Here is a 19,166-nt window from a genome sequence, read left to right as displayed (position 1 = left end):
TGGAAAGATGTAGTCTGTGCCTACCCCTCCAGGAAAGAGGCGTGATTTGATGTATGCTTGTAAATGTACAATATATAGACTTAATGCCGTATGTTAGCGTCTGCCAGTTTTACCTTTAAACCAAAATTAAAATGGATGTAAAATAATGAGTATTTCTTCTAAGGTTATAATCTTGGGATTCCTCTTTTAGGCGAATAGCTACATGACACATTTAAATTTTAATTCTTTCATTAAGCCATCCAGCTGAACGTGGCCTTGTAGCCAGTTAGCTCTGTCTACCCTGTAAGGGATAAAAATGTGATTATATGTGTGTTTATATGTATGTATATATTTATTCTTTACCCTTTTGGTGAGGCAAAATTAACGAATCAAGCAAATCTTTCATTTAATGAAGAAAAGAGATCATTCTAAACCGTTTCGTAACACATTTTATGAATTTTACGTTTTGATTTACAGAGTAAAAATGATCGTATGAACTTTGTGTTTCCATCTGAATGCCTACGGGCAATAAAATGTATCGAAAAATAACACCTTTAATATTTTTTATCTGCGGTGGAGTCTCACCTGAGGCGGAAAATGATACGAGAACCACATTTCATTTTCACACATAATTTTTATTCAAGTCCTGTATTTTTTTCTTAAGGAAGTCAAGAATATTCATGTTACTCTCATCGTGCGAGAACTATTGCTCCGATTTTAATGCGGATTTTTTTATTTTTCCATGAAAATAAACCTAATGTACAAAGATTTCCTTTTGATGAAAAACGTTTCCACGAAAACCTGTTTTTGTATTTTTAAGGTTTCACTATATGTGAGTCAGTTATAGCATTTCATTTCTATTTATATGTTGCCTTCGTGCTGACTTTGTTCGCAAACGGACTCGCGGACAACAGCTAAGTTGAATAACAGTGTAAGTTATTTTATCCCAACTAATTCTTAATATGAATGCGAAAGTAAGTTTGTTTGTTATCTCTTCAAACGTTATCTTCTGAACCAATCTTCTTAAAATTTTCAATAAATGTAATTAAGCATAGGATACTTTCATCCCGGTAAAAACGTGTTGTCAACAAATTTAAAAAAAACGTTATTGAAATCCGCGTTGAATCCTAATGCGGATTTCACAATGCGGACGTGTGAACTGCGCCTAAGGGCGGCGGCTCGTTTTCGCTCGATTTCTTCAAATCGCTCGCCGCGTTGACACAAACATATTTGGCGGAGACGAAAACATCCGCAGTGGTGGATGTAGACCTAATAATCATTAAGAGGCGGCATGATTTTTTTTTATAAAGTAAACAATTAAACACATCGAACTTGATCGAAGATTCATAGAATCCCAAATTTGCAGTTTCCATTAGAATTTTCAGAAAATAATAAAACAGATTTTGATTAACCTCCAGCAACGAGGCATGATTTATTTATGTAGGTTTCACCGCGGATTATTAATTAAATTTTTTTATTAAAATTGGTCCAGTTGTCCAGCCGTGAGTACGTAACAGACAGACATTTTCGTACCGTCCACGTATGCGTGTCTGCTGTACGAAATGGCTGCAAAAAGATGTACAGTAATAATTGACTAATCACACAGAGGTCAAAACTTAAAATAATTAAAAACCTCTCAATTTATTAAGGAAGTGAGTAAATTTAACTCTTTTATAACACTTATTTATATTTTTCTTTTGAAGAAAAAAAAAATAAGAAGAAGTGAATTATTAAACCCTCATAATTCACTTCTTCTTCTTAAATTTAAGAACTAACTCATGTGGGTGGAGTAAAGTCTACTTTATTCATTAATAGGTCACCGAGTAGCCTAATTATTGTTTTAAATATTCCTTGTGTAACTATAGGTAATATCTGACCATTCATAACTCTATGGTGCTATGAGAAATGAAAAATTGCTCAATCGATTCAGTCCCTTTCAGTTGAAACCTGTATCAATAAGCAATAACATGTGGAGACTGGTAGGCCTACTTATAGCCATCTCTTTCTGTCAAGGAGAAGGGAAGCTTGCGAGCGAGCAAGATGAAGATTCTGGTAAGTTTTTATTAACAAAAAAAATTATGGGACATCGTTGATTGCTGTACGAAGTTTTTATCATATTTTTGTATCATTTGAAGTTGTGGATTTTTTTTAACTCCGACTGGATATTTTATCATAATCCAATATGAGTTAGGTTCCCCTGCAAGGATTGTAGAGGCCAGACAGTCGCTTTGCTAAAAATTTACCCAATACAAGATCATGGTTACTGCACTTCGGGTTCCTCTCCAGAGAGGTGAGAACGCAATCTGGACAAACGCCAAGAGAAAGAGAGTGTGGTATAAGTTATGTTCTCCAAAATTTTGTTTAAGAATGATTTAATCAAATTTCCCGCACGGACAAAGCTCTGGAAACGCCTCTTTCCCGGAGGAGTAGGCATATTTTATTTGCTTGCCCTTCTTTCATACACAAGCTAATGGAATGGAATAAAATCAAAAAAATTATCCTAAAATACATATACCTAGATAATATCACGCTTCTTTCCGGAGAGGTAGACAAAGACTACATCTTTTCACTTGCCACGATCCTAGCATACTTATTTCGTTTCATACACATTCATAATTCTCTTCATATACGCTCGTGGGTTACGAATACGCTCGACCTGATCTATTGCCAGGTCGTCCCTGTTTGATCAAAGTACGTTCGTCTTCGCAAACCACGGTTCCCATATACTTGCCATAGTTGTTTATGTTGCAAATAAATATTCTGTTTCTACCTAAACAACTGTTTGTGCTATTGAATTAATTTTATAAGCTCTTCATGTCACGCTTCTTCATCACCCGCTAAGAAAGTAACTTGAAGCCTCCTCCTACATTGATGACCTCCAATCCAAAAATAATGTTTCTATTTCTGACGCCTCATAAGCCCCCAAGGTGTAATGGAATCCTAATCCTAAATCCCATGGGATATCTCTAAAAAGCGAAGCGGTAGTGAGTAATTCTATACTAAAGCCAAAATCTACATCTATATTCACTTATTTTGCGTGGGGCTCTGCTGGTGTGGGAATTTCAGAAAAAAAATGTTAGGTACTATTAAAAAAATTTCTAACTCTGTGCCGCATTTTACGAAAATCTATTCAATTATTTGGACTTACGTTGCCGCGTATTGACAAAATATGTGTGCTATCTTTTACAGCAGAGTAAAATAAATTTTTATTGTGTTTGTGTTACATTAGTGGAGGCGACTACAAACAAAATATTTAACAATACATTAATTAGTGCTTCAAAAAACATAAACAAAAAAAGTATTATCCAACGTTTCATAAAAGAAATATTCACTCTTATTTCAAGTAAAAGTACCAGGCACCCATAAAACATTGGAGCCGAAGTGGCAACGGCGAAGTTTACAATAACAAGTCGTTGAGCTGTTGATCAAACAACTGCGATAGCGTGACTAGCTGTTGCTTCTGGCCGCCTAGTTCTTGGACTGAAATTGTAAAAGGTTGCGCTCCACTTATATAAATGAAATTGCGCTCCACATAATACGTAAATAGAATCAATCACGCCTCTTTCTCGGAGGGTTAGGCAGAGAGTTCATCTTTCCACTTGTCCCTACTCACTTTGTACTTCTTCTGCGCTTTACTTCAGTGCAACATTGTTCAATGTTGGCAATTTTCTTTTCAATTACCTACCTAATAATAATACCCAATCATACAAGAAATATAAACAATCCAAATAAGCATTTCGTATTCACGCTCATTACTCTACAGTAGGTAATCTAATTTCCATATAGAACACACAATCATAAAATACAATTAAATGAATACAGATAAATTTAATCATATCAAAGCAGATTATTATAACCCAATAAATAACCTTTCCTGAGCCGAAAGGGAATCCGTGATTAGATTTCATTTCCTGACATATCGAATCGAGAGTGCTCTCAAAAGGGTTTGTTGCGAGTAAGTACGTACCGACTACTGACAAACTAATTTTATGTAGTGCGGATTGAGGAAATACGATAATATTGCTGAGAGCTTGAAAATTACGTAATTTACTTAGTTCTCAATTGAGATTAATGTAGATTGAAGTACCTAAGTACTTAATGTATGTACTTACGGGTACATACTTCGACTAACGATTGATGTAATTTTTGTGAGAACTTGAATGAACGAACTATGTATATTACTAATTCTTATTAATATTATATGCGAAGGTTTGTATGAATGTATGGATGTGTATATGTTTGTGACTCTTTCACGCAAAATTATCTGAACGGGTTTTTATGAAAGTACAGATCTAAAGGCTAGTCATGTTATAGATTTGTGTGTAGATATGCCATTTTTACAAACTTTTTTGAGCCTTTTTCTACATGTCGACATATAGAAAATAAAAAACAGATTAGAAAAAAAGAAATTAAGTGTTTTAAGTATATTTTTAGTTCCTTGATCGGCATAGGCCTATCAAATAAGTTCATCAATGATAAACAATTACTATCAAATTCAACCCTTCGGTGCTACAGGTACTGCCAACATAAAGGTGGTAAAACAAAATGAATATTCTTTCCTGTGGCGTTAGTCCAGGGCACATCTTCACCTTTGGAAGCGCCTTTGACTCATGTCAGCCTGGATTGGGTAAGTCAGGTGTTTACACGAAACAGCCCCAGTGTAAACTCCGAGAACGGCCGCTAATGGGCAAGAGAAACCTTGCCCATTATTATTTTCATGAAAATGTTCCTTTTTGTTACCAGGAGATCAGGATATAGATGACAGTAGCGAGAAGATCGGTCCAATAGTGACCCAGATCTACCAGCACCCGTACGCCGCTTCTCTACTGAAGAACAACACCTACTTATGCAGTGCTGTGATACTGAACACCTACTGGCTACTCACGGCGTCCAAGTGTTTTGATGCGTGAGTATTTTACAACATATTTAACTAATAAATTTAACAGTGTGTGAGGAGGGAATATCAGATTCCTATTTCAAGAACCAACCCACGGTTCATCATAAAAATTCGAATAATTCCCATTTCTATTGGCTCTGCCAACCTAATATGACGAGGCGAATAGCTTTTGGTTTCTCATAATTAGCTTGTACATGAAAGAGCCTCCAAAAGGAGTACGCATATGTACATGAAAGAGCAAGCCATCGATGCTTACCAGATATCCTTGTGAAAATGAAAAAAATTAAAGAAAATAAATACTTACATAACGCATGTTTCCTTCTGCCAAAGATATGAGATGAGATATTTTTATTTATTCTTTAGAGCAATGCGTTACATATGAATTAATAAGCCTGATACATAGGAATCTTGTCTGGCATTGCAATGGGAAAAGGGACAAATATACCGATCTAAAAGAACTAATAAATTTATAGATTATCATATTTCTCTTACATTCTGACCTCTCCATAAAGGAGCCATCCTATCCTACATTTATATTTACACTCGCCATAATTACTTAAATACTCTCAAAGCATAATCTTCAGAAACAGAACTCAATTCCAACGTTTAACTTAGTAGTTAAGATCCAAATTAACGATACCCTCGAAAATTAACAGAATTGCAAATTGACTTCACTTTATCTCTCTCTAATTGCAGATAACTTGCGATGAGGGAAAGAGATAGATGTAACTAATGACTATATTAATTTATATTAGAGTATAAATGTTAGATGTTTGTTCTAAGTAATTATTGTAATACCAAATTCACATTATTGTATTAAACAAAAGAATAAAGCGTCCTTAAAATCATTAGCAGAGCCTTAAATAAGGTTTTCTTGCGAACCAAAAATTCAAACAAGCCAGTAAAATTTAAAAAATACTGGCATGCATTTTGACTAAAAATAATTACCAACTTCAAATTATTCATCCTTAAAAAAGTGATATGTAATTTACAAAACATTATTTCGATATTTTTTAACTAAGTGGAAAAGCATATTAAAAAATACAATGGAACGTGCATTATACGTATTTGAAAAAGATTCCAAGCGTATACACCACACAGTTTAATTACTTTTTTAATGAAAATCTTGTTGACCTGAACACATTTAAATCTCGCAATGTATCACGCCTTTTTAATTAATGAACGTTTTAATTTGCACCGTTTAAGTTCCGGTACGTTTTCTGAAATTGAGAGAGATTTAAGTTTGAACGGTACTTATTTGAACTTATAATTTTATGTAAGTTAAATCTTGGAACCAAACTAAGATTATTAATATCAGCTTATGTATGGGTATTCGCTTCTGTGGAAATTTCCAGATAAAGTATCATGTGGGCGTGAATGTGTCTCTGCGCTAAATATCATCAATATCGGTTTAGTAATATTTCAGTTTATTTTTTACAAACATAAATGAAGTCGATTCGTTAAGATAATGTCAGCAGCAAGCATTAATATTTAAATTATTAAATGTGCATGTAAAAGTTATTATTTATCGTCGCTTGAAGTACGTCAAACCTACAGGTTTTATTGTACTTACTTTATTTCTGGAAATTACCCTGGGACCGAGAAGCACAGCAACTATACTCTCTCCAATCGATATCCTTCTCTTTTGAAGTCGGTTAAATTTCTTAAACCTTCTAAGTGTAAAAAACGTTTTCCTGAAAACCACATCAAAATCGGTTTAGCGGGACGCGAGATAATCGCGAACAAACTAACATGCATTCAAACATACATACAGGTCAAACTGAGAACCAATTTTTTTGAAGGCGGTTAAAAAAGTAATGAAAAGTTTACCTTTCCCTAACTGAAAGTAAATACATTAAAGCAGTCTTTTTGTGTCTACATGTAAGAGTTCCCGAGGGTTCAAACGGAAAAAGAGCGTTTGACCCTTTCCCTTAATTTGGGCACCTGCAAATTGTGGAAGGGCCTTGGGGAGTTTGTTACTTGATACGCCTGTATAAATATAGATTACCAGCTGTTTACCCGCGACTTTTGTCAGCGTAGAACAGTTACAAGAGTCAGCATTTTGAGTTTCATAGTAAAATGGCAAAATAGGACATGGTATCATCATGTATAAGTTAGAACTCTTTACTTGTGCTTTTAGAACGCATATTTCATAATATAACATAGGTAAAGCGATTGATCCCTGAAAACGATTTTCATACAAAATTTCACCTCTCCTTTAACCTCAGGGGGGATGAATTTTAACTCCTTAGTAAATAAACCAATTATTGATATGTTGTTATTTTTCACAAATTTCCCTTGAATAGAAGACAGCTACTGAAATTACTAATATAAACTTGAGATTTAAAATCCTAAAAGTGTCTGATCTGATTTGTTGGAAAAAGCCCTATTGTACTTTGTACCCTAGTCTAAGAACTTTCAGACATAAGAAAAGATTGCTGAAAATACTCGTATTTCACCGAAACTAATGTTATAAATCAGTCCCAAACTCAGGCCAATTGATAAAGTACGTTGTATTTATCTAATTTATAAGATTACAGAAAAGGTTCTTGTTTGCCAAGGCAATGTATGTTTTTTTCTCAATAGAAGAAAAACCGACCAAGTGAGAGTCTTACACGTGCATGAAGGTATGAAATTGAAAGATTTGGCATAAAATCGATGTCTGTTAATGACAAACAGAAGCCAGAAAGAACAGAGCCAGATCGATAAAATTTCTGTCTGTATGTTCGCATTCGCATCACGTAAAACCATTGCTCCGATGTTATTTGAATGCGGTTTTTGCAGATATGTTAGACTTGGTCCAACTTAAAAACTAGTAACTTAACAGCTTAAATACTTACAAAAAAAATTCCGCCGCATCTCTAAGAGGCAATATATGGGGCCAGTTTTTTCAGTGAACTTTAACGGCAAATGAGGTAGCGGGTGGACATAGCTTTCGAAACTAAACCTGTGATGTAAAAAAATACGGTGGCAGAAATAGAGAAGGCATGCTTAGAAGGTTTGGTAATGCGGAGAGGATGAATGAAAGCAGGTTGATTAAACAAATATACAAGAAGAGTGTGGATGGGAACCGTGAAGTAAACTTCCTGGCAAAAGGACAGAACAAGGTGACCCGAAACTGGCGAGCTTGCATGAAGTGAGTTATGAATGTGGATGAAGCGAAGGATGTATGCAGGGATGGTGGCAACTGGAAAGATTTAGATTGACGACTACTCTGGGAAAAAGGCGAGATTCTATGTACTTACCTAAAGTAACCCATAAACGATGTAACATAGAAATCGTCGTTTGGAGTTTTTATCGAATGTGTGATAAACCATTATAATCGACTACGCGTACGAAATCACGGACAACAGCTACTTTTTACAACATAATTTAATGTACAATTGTACACTACTCATATGTTGTACACACATGTGTGAAACTAATACTGTCATCTTGACACGAGACAGAATTACAGAGTGCCTATCACTTTTGTCTCTATTTCCCCGAAACACTAAACACACAACATTGATATTCTGAGAATAGATGCGCTATATACCCAGCTGTCTACCATAAAGTGTAAATAGACATATTGGTTTGAGTGTTGATGATTTAAAATGTTAGCAAAGCATTGATTCATTGTAGATAAATATAGTTGCGAAAGCAGTCTTGTCATTATTGATTTATTCATAATGTTTTTTTAATACAAAGTCCAATTATTTGTCTATATTTATATAATCTCTTTTTTGGCAAAATTTCATAATTAAAAACTATAGTAAGATTTTGCGTTGAAATACCCAGAGAGGAGTCTATATAATTGCTGAAGGTTTTGTCTGTCTCGGTGTCAAATATCATCAAAATCGCTCAATACGAATAAAAATAAAAATCTTTTCTCTTTAAATATATTATAATAATAACTAAAATCACGAATATATTTTTTGGAAAAATAATTTCGGTTAACCGCATCTATAATTTTACATCAATGGCGGCCACCCTCCCTCGATCTACCTCAACCTTGGTCTTTGTTCCAGGAATGTGATATCATCGTACGTCACCTATAAGAATCTGGGGGACTACGCCGTGAGGGTAGGCAGCTCCTTCAACAACAATGGAGGTGATATAAGCACGGTGAGTCATGAGGTGACGGAGGTCAGACCTAAACTAACTAAAAGATTGTATCTTGGTAGTTACACTGCTATAAAATACTTTTCTTTATTATTATATAACACTTTTAATAATATAGAAGGAGAAATAGGTATAATTAAAGAAGAGGAAGTATGTCTGTGCACACGATAATTAAGAAAGAATATTGAAGGAAAATCAAAATATAGGCTGAATTTATTTTGAGGCAATCTGTGTAATCTGTTCCGTAAAAAATATCACTTCTTTTCCAGATAAAAATGCTGATCAACAACTTCGACAGGCGAGTTTCTGCCATCAAGCTTTCAGCTCCGCTAGATTTCAATGCGAGGGTCAACTCTGTGAGCCTGCCGAACCCTGAGGAGGAAGTGTCGCTAGGGTACCTCACCTCTGCCATGGCATGGACTCCCAATAACGTAAGTCATTTCATTTGGTGCCAGTCTTTTGCTTCACTACCAAGGAACTTAGAAAGTTTGAAAGTAGCATACTGAACGACTGGCGTGGAATACATACATATATAAAATACCATCTGTGACTTCCCATACATACACACGTATATAGAGTCACGCCTTATTCCCGGAAGAGTAGGCAGAGACCACATCTTTCCACTTGCCACGATCTATGCATACTTTTTTCGCTTCGTCCAGATTGATACCACTACACTACCCCTCCGTAAAAAACATATTATTTTGCCGGGAACCACACGGCACATACACACTTTAATTTTTATAATATTAGTATTGATGTACCTATGTGGTAAAAAGCCTTTTTTTTATTTTCATTCAATATTGGATTAGGCATTTGTCTTTCATCTCACCTGATGGTAAGTGACAATGAAAACGAAGATGTTACATGCCTATCCAAGAGATACCCATTTATTCTACTTTTGAATGTTCGCGGACAGTAACAGTCTGGGAATATAGACGCAGGCAGTTTCACACCTTAGATACTCGAACTAAAAAGGAACTATGGAAATTAAACTAGTCGCCGTATTTCCACAGCATATTCGCCTGGTAAACATGCCCGTGATCGACCCATCTCTATGTGAGCCTTACACCAAAATGTTGCCTGGCCATTACATATGCGTCGGAGGTGTGGAAGACCCCAACAGACACTTTTGCAGGGTAAGTACATCTTCATTAAATATAGTATCGTTCTTTAATTCTAAAACAAAAGATGCGAATTTTTTGGCAGGTTGCTTAATCTGTTTGCAAATTACACTACATTTCATTCTCGTATATATTTATTTATCTATTGGGAATGTTATATTTACATATGGGGACAGGAAGTATCTCAATTTCTTCATCATCTTGCTAACGTTAGTAGTTGTAGACGTGACTATATATATCTATGTCATATAACATTTTCTTTTAAAATTTTTGCGGAAATATATAGGTACTCTAACATTTACGAAATTACAATGGATTCGGTTCATCCGAACCATCTTTTCACATTACAATTCCTTGTATATTCGCTTAATTATTCTTTAATCTAATGAATCCTCGATCTCGCCTACGCTTCGTAGTCTGTAATCCTTTCCATTTACGTCAAAGTAAATCTCAATTGTAATTTCTAATCGCTGTAATTTCAATGCTAATGTTGACGTTCCCAAGTCTATCCCTGGAATATGGAATGATGAATGAGGAGTGTTCTACAGTTTCTCCGTCTTACAGAAGCAGGGTATTCAATTAAATTTCCTAAAAGCAGTCCATAATTAATTTTATGTTTATAAATAAGATTAGCAATTACATTCTTGTAAAGTGCATGCGAAATCATAACGGCAATTTTTATTTTCTTTCCGAGTTTTCAATTCTGAAACCTGTGACATAAGATTAAAGAATTGTATTCCTTGGTGTTATGCATTTTGTAACTAGCTATCTGTTTTTGTAATAAAAAAAATATACGGTTGTAATTCCAAATTCTAAGAAAATAGATAATATCTGAGCTTGTGTGTACCTACCACCAAAGACCTTATCTCACCATCAGGCAGATTTAGGTCAAATCATAGTCAAACACACTCAAATTTCGATTGCCAACACGATTAAGCAAGACGATACCAAAACAATGGCCATCAGAAAAATACTCATAAAACGCAAATTTCAAAAGGAACAGTAAAGTTTAGTGGTTTAATTGTATTTCCACAATTACGATGGTACATCAAAGCTGTTTTACTGCAGAATAAAATCCGCAAACAAATCAAATAAAACTGTCTTTAACAAGGAATTACGGGTGCAGTAAACATCTTGATGGGTTGGAAATGGTCACGAACCAGAGATTGGCTGTTCAACAATCAAATTCAAGTCTAGATATTTTAATTTTCATTTTTACGAATTACTTATAATGTCTTGAATTTTTTAAAAGTCTGTCGAAGAATAAAAGTCTAGTAAATTAAATCAAGACAATAGCATGACAGAGAGGAAATCAACTGATAAGCTCAGTTAAGAGAAAAATGAATAAATTTAGACACACTTGAGCTAAATATTTTTTTTTAAAGAAACATGCATATATGTATGTAAATACAGCATACATATCACGTCTTATCGTTTAGCTAAACTAAATCAATATATTATAAAGTCCCCCTATTTCTCTGTCTGTTTGTATGCGCTAATCTAGGAAAGTTATGGACGTATTTTGTTCCTATTTGAAATGTTAGAAAGAGGATTTTCTGAGGAAGGTTTATAACTATATATGCTACCTGTACGAAGTCGGGTACGGGTCGTTAGTGGGTTCATAATGGAAATGATATTCAAGGATTTGCTAGCCTTTATAACACAAACAACAACAAACATATAACAAAATATAGTCTTTGTATTGATTTTTACATAAATATAAAATATGTATACACATTTCGCACATATAATCTCGTATTTCCCTTACGGGGTAGACAGAGCATGCAGTCTCGACAAAACTAAAAGGCCACGTTTAGCAAAATCTACGACTACAAATAAAAAATAAACGACATGATATTCATTTTGGACAGCCAATTCTTAAACTTTATTTGGATTACTTTTTCTGCGATTTAAAATTATGTCAAGTTGCATGCAAATTCCAGCGACACTCGTAAAGTTTAAAGTTTATTATACAAACATCTATTTTTATGATCATGAAAAGAACTAAGTTGTTGCTTTTAAGGTTGTTTTAAGTAAACGAGCTGTTGCCCGCGACTTTGTGCCCGTGAAAAAGTCTTGTATACCTAGTACTGCACAACGTGTTCTATTTATTAGAATGAAGAATGAATTATATCTATAACTTAAGGTATACAAAAAAATCATCAAAATTCGTTCAATAGAGTCCAAACGGTCATACATCTCTTCAATATTTCATACATGTCACTTTATTTTATTTATTTATTATCACAAATTAAGAGAATACAACTTAGAACATATAATAAGATAAAAAGTAAAACTGGAATCAGATCTGGGTTGAAACAACAATTATACATAGTTAAGTATAGTATACGTTAGTATTATGAGAAATATATGTATAAAAAATATAAATATAAGTATAAATATAAAAATATACTTCGTTACAGTTTATATCGATAACGATAATAACTTGTTTTTCGATGTACATGTAAAAGACTTTAGAAGGTTTAGCGTTCGATACCAATAACTCTGGACATCAGCAAGTTCTAATTGATTAACCATTACATTACAGAAAGACAACGGCGGTGCAGTGATACAAAACGACACGCTGATTGGCATCTCAACGTTCCTCCACACCTGCGCAGTTTACAGCAAAATCCACGCCTTCCCGAAAGTCTCCGGCTTCGCCCGCTGGATAGACTCCATCATTTGGGACGAAAACAACAGACCGACCACAGAAATTACTACACAAACTACTAAATTAGTCACACAAAACGCAACCGAACGACCGGAACAAAGCACTGTCTTCGTAGACCCCAGACAATTTATGCTAACGTTACCTTTCGACCCCATCAATGTGCCGTTGGAACCCGCTGAAGATAACTCTGTAATACCAAGAATGAGTCTTTACGAGTCATATTTGCAAAGTATAAGGGCGAAAACGTCTACGACGACACGTATTCCTGATAAAATGTTAGAAAAGCAAAAACAGTGGATTAAAAACATGAGGAAAATGCCGGGGTATCATATGAAGAGATATGACAACTTTGAATACAATTAATATAACTGATGTAAAATTTTGTGGATCTATTACTAAGTAGTCTTAGATTAAACTTAGAGATATATCGTACCGAAATTTTAAAAATTATTTCTTAAATAATACAATTAATATAAGGAGAACTGGTGTAAAACTTGGTAGATCATTACTACTAGGCAGAGTCGTAGTTTAAACTTAGAGACCTATTGCAATGAAATTTAATATATATATTTTTGTTATTGATTTATACAAAGACCAGACGGCACTCCGATGCTGCGAAACTAATTGTTGCCTAATGTAAAAAAAATATTAACATAATGTTTAATTTGTTTTTAAATAAATGATTTGAAAAATTGTATTCATATTGTGTCCCTTTTCAACAACAATATTTTTTTTTTGTCTAACCAGCGACTTTGTCTGCGTGTACTTCACAATTTCATTTATATAATATGAAAAACACTTATATTAAACTCGTTTAAAAAAAATGAGAAAGTAAGCCACGACGGGCGCAGATATTAAATCAAAAAGTTCACGTGCATTTCACCTCGAACTTTTATTTACGAAAACATTTTTCGCAGTTCTGCCAACTGAAACAACGTGGGGTAAAACTTTTTTTTTTAATATTCCGTAGCATAATCTCCCCGTAGCGTTTTTCGTTTCAATTTAAACTCTAAACAGGATGTGACACGCGGCACGAACTGCAAAACTAGTTAATTGATCAAACTTTCGAGCAAGCAATTCAGGAAAGATCCTTTTATTTAAAACACCATATTTCTTGGCTGTGTACATTGATTTAGGTAAAAAAATTCATGTTATGAGATTGCTCCGTTTACACGTATACTCCATAGTAACAATCCATAATTAGTACTTTTAACCCGAACGGAGGGAAAGCCTCACGGTGCAATTAGTATTAAAATGCACTAATTGTAAGGATACGTGGATGTATATTAGTTAACTCCTTTACGCAAAATCTTCCGGACGGATTTCAATGAAAAGTACAAATTTACACGATACAAAATATAAGCTGGAATAACATAGGAATAACATTTAAATTCCGAAATTCCCGCGGAAATTGGGACGTTCTGGCAAAAGTTTAGGCCAACGAGTTTGCACGACGCGAGAGTTATGAATGTGGACGAAGCAAAAGAAGTATGCAGTAATCATGGTAAAGGAAATATATACCCGTGCATATATAATAGGCGTGATTTTATGTTTGTAAGTATTTATTCCCACGGAAGCGAAGCCTCGAGGCGCAGCAAGTGTAAGACGAAGCCAATTTACTTGGTAGCGTTGTTTGATGTGACGGAACATCCAGTTAACTTTAAATTTGATAAAATTAGTGTCGTGGAAAGTGACGAGCTAAGTTTCACAATGTTTCCCTTGTTGCATCTACTTTCTTCTGCTCGGGGTAGGAAAATTACTTGGTAAGTTGCTCTATTATACATACATATAATCACGCCTTTATCCCTTGCGGGGTAGACGGAACCAACAGTCTTGAAAAAACTGATAGGCCACGTTCAGCTGTTTGGTTTCATGATAGAATTGAGATTCAAATAGTAACTGCTTACTAGCCCATCGCCTAAAAGAATCCCAAGTTTATAAGTATATAATAATATCTTTCCCTTAGTCGCCTTTTACGACATCCGTGGGAGAGAGATGGGGAGGTCCTATTCTTTTTTCTATTGTTGCCGGGAACCAAACAATATTCGTTACTTTATTCATAAAATCCAAATCTCTATTTTCTTAACCCTGTCCTTTCAAAATAATTCAATTAAAACAGTGTGTTTAAAAAAAACCTGATCTTCTTTATTATGTAAGCTAAAAACCCTAATTCTAAGCTTCGTCATCGTCGCCAAAAAATAACCACAGCCATTTTAGCAGGCCACAATAGATTTGTTCCGCTGCCGTCGATAAACAGTGATAATTGCTCCAGACCGTTCTCGTTCGCCAATTAGGGAACGCTTGCAGAAACAGGGATAGATTTGGGATTGGTGCGACTGTAGGCGAGTTTCTAAAAATACAGGTTTATTGTTCAGGGTCATTTTTAATTAACTGGAATCCTTATAACAGGTAAATTATCAAATTGGACAACTTCTTTTATGAGACCTACCAGGAAACTGCAAAAATAAAATCAGCTGTTTCAGACGTTTTGGTTGCCTGTGCGTGTACTATTGGTTTGGTATCAGATGATAACTTATTCGCGTTTTTGAAGTTGGTTATAAAGTAAAAATTATAAACAGTTTGGTATACTAAATTAACCTGTTAAAAGGTATTAGATTTTCAAAAATAATTATTGAAATTGCCCTGGATGACATTGTGTGTTGTACTTATTTGTATTCTCGGGTTTTATTTATTTCTGGCAGATATTAAAGGAGTTTTGCTCCACTGCCGTCGATAAATAAAAAAAAAATATTCCATGAAAGTCGCTTACATATAGGCCGAAAAGGAAAAAGGAAATAGATGGTGCAAACAAAAGTTTTCTTTGTTATCTATGTTTTGTTAGGAATCATTGACACGTAGGTGTTATCGTGAGGAACAAGAAATGGTTTCAGATGATTTATTTCGTAATGTATCTATTGTATTTGCTTGATTAGTTTTAAGTTATGTAACTACGTGTTTTTAAGATTATTTGAAATGAAATTAGTTGCACTCACAAAAACTTACTTAGAAGAACTGCTTAGAAAAAGTATGTAAATAAATAAGATCCGTAAACACTTTTGTCAACAAGATTTATTTTTCCGTATAGAATGGGAAAACCACGATGTTTTCAATTATTATCTCAAGTAACATACAAGATAAGGAAATAGGGGTACGCCATAAACAAGAAAAGATACAGCTGAGAAAGCAAAATAGTTTTTAGAAGTACCAGGCTACCAGGCTAACATAAGAGGCTTTGCGTAAATCCTCCCTTAGGGCACGTACGGATATAAATCTCCATCACACAATGTTTACTCTATTGCTTCATGTTGTCTTAAGAATAATGGAAAGTTTTACCTCAACCGCAACTTTAAGATTATAATTTTAATGGGCAACCTACTATTTGAATCTCAATTATTATACAGCAGTCTTTTCAAAACTGTTGGCTTTGTCTTCCCGCAATAAATATAGACGTGATAATATGAATTGCATTTATTTGTTTTTTAAAAAAGTATCTTCTATGCAGGGACAAGGACAAGTGCAAGTGAAATTTGCCTTCCCCTCCAAATAATTTGGCAAAATAAATAATGAAAAGCGGTATTTATTACATTTTAACGCTTAAAAGCCTTTCCGTTCTCTCAATAGAATTAGTTTGAAAAATGGCTTTTAAGGCATTCGTTAAGCCGGCCTAATGGAAGCGTTTCCGAGGCAAGTTCAAGGACAAACTAACGATTTATTTGATCAAGTGACGTAGACCTTAACAGAGAAATAAAATTTTCTCTAATTGATATTACGGTACGGATGATTCAATACGAATCATCTCAAAACGGAATGAAATGACACTCATGTACTATTTAATTGATGAGCTTGAATTTGATTTCTTTATAATAAAATAAATAAATAAAATAAAAATCATTTATTTCAGACAATTGAGTCCATACAAATACAAATTATGTCGAAAATATATCAAAATTAATAATAAATAAATTGAAAAAATTACATTAAAATAGAATTATAAAATTAAAATAAAAACGAAATTATACATAAAAAATAATTTAATTTAAGGCTGACCACTCCGGCGCATGGAGGCCAACCCATCTCCGTAGCAGTGGCGAGTCCCATCGATCCGAGAGGGCACCGAGAATGCTGTTGCGACTGCCGCGTAATCGCCTCATTATAGAGGCACAGCGCGCGCGCATAATAGCCGCGAAGCTGGGTATGTTTGATACCGCGAACATGGTGGAGGCGCTGCAGTAGCGCGGCAGTCGCATCAGCACCCTGTACGCGTTGTTGTATTGCACGCGCAGGTCGCTGTATGTCCGCTGCGTAAAGTTAACCCATAAGCTACACGTATAAAAAGACTGGCAGTACGCTTTAAACAATGTTATTTTGACTTGCTCAGTACATCGTGCAAACCTCCGGGCCAACATATTACATCGGACAGACAGCGCCCTGCGCTCCCTCTCCATGTCTGTACCATCGCTTTGGTCTGCGGTAACCCAGTGACCCAGGTATTTAAATTTATCCACTCTTTTCAACGTTTCTCCATTGAGAGTAAACTGCGGGAAGGTTGGGTATCTCTGTACTGAGGCAAAAGTGAATCTATGGTGTTCAGGCTTATTAGGCCTAAACATTACAAACTCACTCTTCCGAGCATTATACCTAAGCCCATGGGCCACCGCATGGGACTCACAGATCCTCAGCAAGCTCTTGAGGGCGCCACTCGAGGGACTCAGCAGCACCATATCATCTGCGTAACTAATGTTGTTGACGCACACTCCGTTGATATGGCAACCGATATGTGTACTGCTGAGCTCCTCGATTAGCGAGTTAATGTAGAGGCTGAAGAGCGTGGTAGAAGTTATCCCCCCCTGCCTCACACCGCATTCCAACCTGTATTCATCAGAAAGCGAGCCTCCCCATTTTACACAATTCTTCTGGTTCCTATACCAATGCTTAAGGAGCGATATAACACAATTGGGCAAGCTAGTCTCACATTGTAATTTTTTCCACAGTATATCATATGATACTAGATCAAATGCCTTAGACAGGTCCAGAAATATTGCATAGACTGGGGTCCATCTCGCGGTGTAGTACTGTACAGTCTCCTTAAGGCAGAGTATGGCACTTTCGCAAGAGAGCTCAGGTCGGAACCCGAACTGCGCGTCGTGCAACCTAACATGCTGTTCCAGCTGCTTGCTAAGGAGACCGTCCAACACCTTCGCGATGATTGTGGCCAGAGATATCGGCCTGTAGTTGTTGATATCTGATGGATCACCAGTCTTGTCTTTAGTGATAGGTACAACGATCGTTCTCATTAGGTTATCCGGTAAATATGAATGACATATACACAAATTAAAAAACATAGCTAAAACCCTAGGTAGATGGACTCCAGCGTGTTGCAGGTGTTCAATGCTGAGCCCGTCATATCCTGGGGACTTGCCCCTAACCATACCATTAATCACATCACGCACTTGCCCGGCTGTAAACCTCAATTTATGATCTGTACTGTCAGTCTCAGCATCGGACACCCACCGCACCGGCTCCAACGGAGATTTAACATTAAAATGATTTTTGAAAGCATTCGCAATGTCACTAGGCTCACAAACCCCGTTTACACTCACAGGAAGGCCCGGCCTGTGATTCAGATTCTTAGTTGTCTTCCAGAACTGGCGAAACTTTTTATTTTGGTGGTGTTCAGCAATGATATCCATTTTGATTTGTTTTTCATTGTCTTGACACCACTTCAGCTTCGACTTAAAAACTCTTCTGGACTCACACATTTCCCTATAAACAGTACCTGACCGTGGTTTCCCTTGAAGCACCCAGTTCCGAAAAAACAGCCGAGCCCCGACGTGAGCATCACGAACATGCTTGTTCCACCCCGCCACATTGCCACGCTTTCGTTTTTTATTTACACTGACACAGCGCTCCGCGGCCTCAGACAATATACACACGATATCCTGATACATCCCATCTATAAGCTTTTTATGCCCCGAATCACTACATGTACCGTCACAGCATTTATCAAATTCTATAAGGAAGTCAAATTTGCGGAGTTTCAAGTGGCAAGCATCAAGATATTTCTTAATCCGAACCGCGTCACGCTCCCCCCATATAACATTGTTAATATAATTATGACCAGTTTTAATTTTCGCTTTAGTAACATTCAGATCAAATTCAATGCAAATAGGTAAGTGGTCAGACCAAAAAACATCATGCAAAACAGTACAAGAAAGGACCGCAGGGTATGCCGAGCTAGTCACTACACAGTGATCAAGCCACCTGTGGCTACCGTTAGCTTCACTCACAAATGTATACGTATCCGGCGGCATAATGTCAAAGTCTATACACGACCAGGACTGTTCAGCGCAGAAAGATAATAGTTCAGCAGCAAAAGACTCACCAGGGT

General features: G+C 35.7%; 2 protein-coding genes across 2 annotated transcripts in view; one reads left to right on the top strand and one right to left on the bottom strand.

Moving 5' to 3' along the window:
- Positions 1–19,166, bottom strand: part of LOC106135818 (inactive dipeptidyl peptidase 10) — a 105,868-nt gene that overhangs the window by 63,896 nt on the left and 22,806 nt on the right. The window lies entirely within an intron of this gene.
- Positions 1,947–17,757, top strand: LOC106135819 (trypsin-like). Its single transcript, XM_060951223.1, has 7 exons — positions 1,947–2,031; positions 4,723–4,885; positions 8,887–8,983; positions 9,250–9,411; positions 9,997–10,119; positions 12,653–13,093; positions 17,683–17,757. Exons 1-7 carry the CDS (start codon positions 1,947–1,949, stop codon positions 17,755–17,757), a joined length of 1,146 nt encoding a protein of 381 aa, XP_060807206.1.

Source organism: Amyelois transitella, chromosome 24 (genome assembly GCF_032362555.1).
Source record: "Amyelois transitella isolate CPQ chromosome 24, ilAmyTran1.1, whole genome shotgun sequence".
Classification (NCBI taxonomy): domain Eukaryota; kingdom Metazoa; phylum Arthropoda; class Insecta; order Lepidoptera; family Pyralidae; genus Amyelois; species Amyelois transitella.
This window is presented reverse-complemented; position numbering and strand designations above follow the sequence as displayed.